Source organism: Bos grunniens, chromosome 21 (assembly GCF_055505025.1).
Source record: "Bos grunniens cultivar Pamir isolate PY7600 chromosome 21, Bosgru_T2T1.0, whole genome shotgun sequence".
In the NCBI taxonomy this organism is placed as follows: Eukaryota; Metazoa; Chordata; class Mammalia; order Artiodactyla; family Bovidae; genus Bos; species Bos grunniens.
In genome coordinates this window covers 70,910,448-70,916,649 of record NC_141185.1, presented here as the reverse complement: position 1 = coordinate 70,916,649, position 6,202 = coordinate 70,910,448, and the positions used below count along the sequence as shown (strand labels likewise).

Sequence of the window (6,202 nt, the reverse complement as noted above, 5' to 3'; positions counted from 1 at the left end):
TTTCTGCCTCTGTATCTCCTGACAGCTGGCCACCGGCCCGTTCTTCTGGCGCCGGCCTCTCCCAGGTGCTCTGGCTCTGGCTGAGGAGCTTGCGTAGGCCAGCTGTCTCCCTTGGCATGGGTGCGTGCGAGTGTCTGTGTGTCTGTCTGTGTGCCTGCCTGTGGCTCGTCTGCTCTCACAGGAAGGTCGAGTGCTTGGCGGGCGGCGTGGGGGCAAAGGGGGTCCTAGGTAGTGCGAAGGGGCTGGGCTGAGGCGCTCCAGTCGATTGCACCTCCCTGGGTCCAACTGTGTTTGAGCACCAGGCAGGTGCCGGGCAGGATGGGCACTCAAGATTCCCTGCGCCTAGGCCCGAAGGAGGTTTAGAGTCCAGCGGGCCACTGGTGTCGGGTCATGGCAGGCCCCGAAGATCGACACCTCTAGAGCCACGTGGCCCTGATCAGCGAACCGGATCGGGGGGGAGGCCCTGCTCAGCGAGCGCAGCCGGGCTTAGAGTGGCTAGGGGTGGGAATGCGCCAAGACCTCCGCACCCCTCAGCCCACCCCCCAGGCCCCACGCGCAAGCACACCCACCCTCCCGGTTACTGGGGTGTCCTGGAAGCCCTTCGGGCCCCCGCGCCTGACCAGGTGGTTCCTGGTCTGGTGTTGGCAGTGTTCGGGGGGCGGGCCGGCGTCAGCAGGCTGGAGTCCGGTCGCGGGTCGTGCAGCTCAAGTACAGCACGCCCCCCAAGGAGAGGTCCGGCCTGTTGGCCCGACCTGCAGGTCAGAGTGAAAGGGCGGTGAAGAGCAAGGCTCTTAGGGTGCCCCACGGCAACCGCCTCTGTCTGGCTGACGCGGTTGCCGTGGGGTGGCATGTGTTTTCCTCTTTACAACCTGTGCTTGCTGCTCTTCCAGTTTAACTTAGGAGCAGCCCTTATTTTCTGCATTTCTAGTTGTCACCGTTCACTGGGTCTTTCCATGTGGTGCTTGGGGTAAAGATCCTGCCTGCCTGTGCATCAGATAACAAGCGATGTGGGTTCAATCCGTGGGTCGAGAAGATGCCCTGGAGGAGGGCGTGGCCACCCACTCCAGTATTCTCGCCTTGAGAATCCCATGGAAAGAGGAGCTAGTGGGCTACTGTCCCTGGGGTCGCAGAGTCAGACACGACTGAAGCAGGTTAGCACACACTCAGGTTTTAGTTCAGCCACTCAAGTGTGTCCGACTCTTTGCCACTCCGTGGACTGCAGCACTCCAGGCTTTCCTGTCCTTCAGTATCTCCTGGAATTTGCTCCAACTCATGTCCATTGAATCATCATGCCATAGAACCATCTCATTCTGGTGGCATCCACCAGAGAGGTGGCTGGGGTTTGGCAAAGTGCCTGGTCTTGCTGCGTGGGTGTGAACCTGCCCTCACCACTCCCTGACCGTGTGACCGTCACCGTGTCCTCCTCTGTAAATTTGGAGGGGGCAACACCTGCTTGGGAAGGGGCACACACAGCATCTGGTATATAATCAATGCACCATCCATCGCAGCATATTATATATTAATAATAGGGATCGCATTTAATAACCTGCTCCTTTTTGTCTCTTGTCACTTAACTGTGCTCCAGATCACATCTGCTTTACTTACCCCTGGAAATCCCACACCCAGCACAAACAAGACTCAACAAATTTGTGGCTGAACAGGCAGGAACATACCCTGTCTTCAAGGAGATGAAGCCAAGCGAGATGAGGGCCTAATGATAACCCTGTGTGATGAGGGGACCCCAGGAGGACCTGCGTGGCTGTGGGGTGGGGTGGGAGCATGGGCAGAACCCCTGATGAGCTCCTGGGACGGGGAAGGTGGCAGGAAGGAGGGCGGGCTGTTCCTTGTGGGGTGTCCACAGATTGTACTTCACCCCTCACTGATGAGCACTTAGGCAGTTTCCAAACACGTGTCACTGTTAGGAGGAAACAATCATTGCCCAGCTCCTACTCAATTGATTTCGTACAATATGTTTCTAGCATTGGAGTACAATCATCTGCTTTATTCATTCCATGCTCCATCCATCCACCCATCCAGCCAGCCATCTGTTCATCCAACCATCCACTCACTAATCAATCCACCCATCCACTCATTAACTCATCTGATCATCTCAGACCCATTGAGAAGATAGACGCCTCTTCCTCTCCTGCTCCCAGGAGGACCCCCAGCGTGAGTGACTGGAGCCTTGTGGGGACAATGGGGGAGACACAGAAGGGAGATGCCTGCAGGCCCTCCTCCCTCTGAACGGTGAAGCACCCACCTGGTCCTAATGCCTCCTTGTTGGGGTGTTCAGGACGGCCCTTTTCCTTCTTGAGAAACAAGAAACAAGGGGCTGATGGAGGACTTGATTGATGCCCTTTTTCTTTGGGGCTTTGTGCAGCGAGTCCTGCCTGCTGGTGCTGTGGCTGGGGTTGTTCCCGGGGTTGTCCTGAGAGCCTGTCGAGCTTTAGGGAGAGAAAAGGACCTTTCACTGGCACCCTCGTGCAAACACACACCCCTCCACAAGAGCTACTGATAGAAATGGGCACCCAGCAACACCCGCACCTCAACCTCGCAGCAGACAGTGGAGTCTCCTTCACCAAACACACTCCACACGAGCAATGCAGGCTCTGAGACACAGAGAACCACCCCAGGAAGTTGAGATTCTCTGCCTCGAGCTCTCCCCCGAGGAGGGCTTGACTCCAGGCCAGCTGGTGCAGAGGGCACTCCGACCCTCCATCAGGGTCACTGCTCAGCAGGTGAAAACGCTCCAGCAGAAGGCAAGCTCCCCTGCTCTGGGCAGTTCCCCCCACCTCCTGCAGGGTGACTGTCCCCGGCCATGGCAGGAGAGCGACGGTCACCGTGCAGGTCTGCTGGCCAAGTGACCACATGTGTCCTCCATCGAGTGCTGCCTGGCTCAGGACGGGAGCTTAGGTGGTGGTCTCAATGAGGACAGTGTCAGTCACAGGAGGGGACAGAGTCTCCTGAGAGGAGACCCCTGAGGAAAAGGGAGGGACCCTCAAGAGTGAACCTGAGAGGCACAGGGCCATCACTGTCAGGAACGTGCCCCGGGCCGGGCAGACCTCTACTAAGATCAGGAAGAAAGCTCCCACAGGAGTAAATCTGTAGAGAAGGGCGTTTTCTAAAATCACTGAGGTCACTGAGCTCTTCTTCCACAGCACCTGAAGTTCACCACTAAACACAGGCACTGACCCCAATGGTATTCCTTTAAAATCATCCTTGCAACTCCTTCAAGACAAGAGGCGCAGGGCTCCTGAAACTGATGGCGCGCACACAGGCTGCTTACTTGTGGGCATCCCTGAGGTCCTCGTGGGTGGGCTGTGTGCAGCGCCCCCGTGTGCAGGCAGTCCAGCCAAAGGGACCGCAGCGAGGCGGGGGTCGAGTTTTCACATTTGATGGCGGTCTCGTCATCTCCTACCTCTTCCCATAAAGCTGGCAGCTGAGGGAGTGAGGTAAGTGTCTAATTGGCTAACAATAGACTGTTTTGAAAATGGCAATCACATAGGCGTTACATTATAACCAGAAACTTATTTGAAAATCTATTAGCTATGCTTTCCCTTAAGTACACACACAAAAAAACCCTTGTTCTAGCTTAATGCCATCTTAAAGGACTGTTTTGTTCAAGAGAAGCAGGGCTATGGGGCAGCAAGAGCATCCGATTGAGTGCAGAGACCCTGGATGGGAGCCTCCCTGCAGCTGGGCTCCACCCTCTCTGGAATCCAGTGACCAGATGGCCCTGCCAGGCAGGAAAGCAGAGCGATGCCAGCACTGTGGACCCTGCATGGCATGAACTGCCCTGATGAAAGGACTGTGCTCATTGCCAGATGTTGCTCAGAAGCACCACAGCTAGAGTACAAAAGCTCTCAGCAAAGCCGTCCAGAACTTTCTGTTTGAAGGAGAAAAAGACACAGCTTGTGCCACCATCCAAGATCATTTGTGGTGATGATGCAGGTTACTGGAACCCATGACAACAAGAGAAACACAGAAAAGGTACCTAACCCCTCCACGAGAACACCATGTGCCTGGATCGTATTTCTCGGTAACATACAGACTCGGGGCTACTCACTGAAGTACTTACACGCAGTTCAAGTGTCATTCGCTCACAGTGGTTTCCGTAAAGCACCCCCTGGTCTTCACTAAGAGATGATCTTGTATCACCCTAGTGGGGTGGGAGGTTCAAAAGGGAGGAGATATATGGGTACCTATGTCTGATTCATGTTGAGGTTGGATAGAAAAGAAAATTCTGTAAAGCAATTATCTTTCAACTAAAAAATAAACAAATTAAAAAAAAAGAGAGAGAGAGATGATCTCTCTTGGACTCCCAGCGTTTCTGCTGGTCCTGGGTGTGAGGACAGGAAAGACAGTGGTGGCAACAGAGTGGGGGACAGATTAACCCCTCAGGGTCCAGACAGGTCTCACTGACACATCTGGGTGTGTGGTTAAGCCAGGGGAGGTTTTAGGAGACATGCATGGCATGTATTTTTATAAACAATGAGTGTGTTGTTTTAACCAACTAACCTGTGCCTTTTTAGTGGGATTCTGTAAAGAATACTGATCCCGTGCAGTCCCACGGGAGCTTGGTGACAACAAAGTGACAGTGCAGATTACAGCTGAACTCGTTTAAACGCAGCTGGATGAACTGGGCACCCTCTCCTGAGCTCTAACAAGAACCCTCAGACAACAGAAGGCTACAAAGGCTAGAAATTATCCACATGGAACTGAACAGGGATCGATCTCAAATTCAAGTTAAAATAAGCATTTATAAAAATCAGAAAACAGCAACGAACAGAGCAGGGAAGTGACACACCTGGGTTGACTATGGACTCAGTGGAGACAAACACCTGCCTCAAAGTCAGGGACTGCGGCCAGCCCCTTCGCCTGGGCCTTCTCCTGAGGAAGGCCTCTGGGTCCACAGCCTGGCTGCCCTACCCAGGATGGGAGCCACACCACTGGTGCCCACGTGGCCAGAATGGGCAGCACCATGTCCACTTAACAGGAGGGCAAAGCAAGCCACAGAGCAGGCGAGCGGCACACCCAGGTCACCAACCCCAGGGGGACAGCGCTGGTCTGCTGTGCCCAGCAGAAGGGCTCCTGGGCACTGAGCTGCCTGAACTGGAGCACAGCCACCCCAGTCCTGCGGGAAGGCCCAGGAGTGCTCGGTCAGCGGGCTGGGAGCAGGAGAGGGACAAGGAAGGCCAGCCCTTGGGGCACTGGACTCCAACAACAGGGGCTCATCCAAGTGACACGAGGGGAGAGGCAGCGAGCTCCCTCCTGATGCTCCCTCCATCAGGGATGCCGTGATGGACACGAGAGCCTCTGGAGGAAAGGTGGCTGGACAGCACCACGTTTAAGTGTCCAGGCTCTGATCAGACCTGTCCGCACCATGCTGCTGGGTGTGAGAGCCTGGGCAGGGTGCCCGGCCTCGCTAAGCCTCAGTGTCTATGTCTGCTGAATGGGGATAGCAGCAATCTGGATCTCACCTGGGGCTGAGATGACAGACTCGGAAAGCACGTGCCCGGCACACAGAGTCTCCTGCACACTGCTACCCACCATCATTAAATTGGCTTCCCGCAAATCTAACATCTATGGCTCTGATTGAGTCATTTCTTACATGAAAACACTAAGCGGAAATTCCATGGTGGTCCAGAGGTTAAGACTTGGCACTTTCAGTGCCGGGACACTGGTCTGATCCCTGCTTGGGGAACTAAGATCCCATAAGCTGTGCGGCATGGCCAAAAACATAAGTATAGAAATTTTTAAAAATAATAAATAATACTATGTCTATTATAAACAAGCATGAGATGATCAGAAGGCAAACAAGTGGGAGAAAGGCACACTGTTACAACTGTCCCAACGAATGACCTATTTCCAACAGAACCATCAGCACATTTTAAGTGCTGGGTGAGTTTCATCACTTCCATTAAAACGTCAATTATTCACCAGGACATAATCACACAGTGTTCATTCATGTTAAACGATAAGGACTCTTTAATACTTCACAGAGAAACAAAGGCGTGCTACATTACTAAATAGTTTACCTTTCGACACTGCTTCCTTAAATCACTAGGCTGATAGATGCATGCAAAGAAATGAAGAGAAACCAGATTCATTGCGACTCTGAAGCTAAAATTTCAAGAATCCGTAGAGGCAAATACAGTAAAGCAAAAATGATGGCAAACATGTAAGTGACATGAAGATTTAC

The 6,202-nt window shown here is 53.5% G+C and overlaps 1 protein-coding gene across 1 annotated transcript; it reads right to left on the bottom strand.

The window, feature by feature from the left end:
• Positions 1-669: 669 nt before the first annotated feature.
• LOC147349994 (uncharacterized) lies at positions 670-3,164 on the bottom strand. Its single transcript, XM_086365443.1, has 2 exons — positions 2,261-3,164; positions 670-752 (listed from the first exon to the last, which is right to left on the bottom strand). The coding sequence occupies exons 1-2, from the start codon at positions 2,868-2,870 to the stop codon at positions 670-672; spliced, it is 693 nt and encodes a 230-aa protein (XP_086221569.1). The 5' UTR covers positions 2,871-3,164.
• Positions 3,165-6,202: the final 3,038 nt, after the last annotated feature.

Excerpts from the sequence above, each read along its gene's own strand:
- LOC147349994 (XM_086365443.1), bottom strand. The coding sequence starts at position 2,870 with ATGTGGTCACTTGGCCAGCAGACCTGCACGGTGACCGTCGCTCTCCTG. Across the intron at positions 753-2,260 it reads CAAGGAGGCATTAGGACCAG|GTCGGGCCAACAGGCCGGAC; the intron begins GTGGGTGCTTCA and ends TCTGACCTGCAG.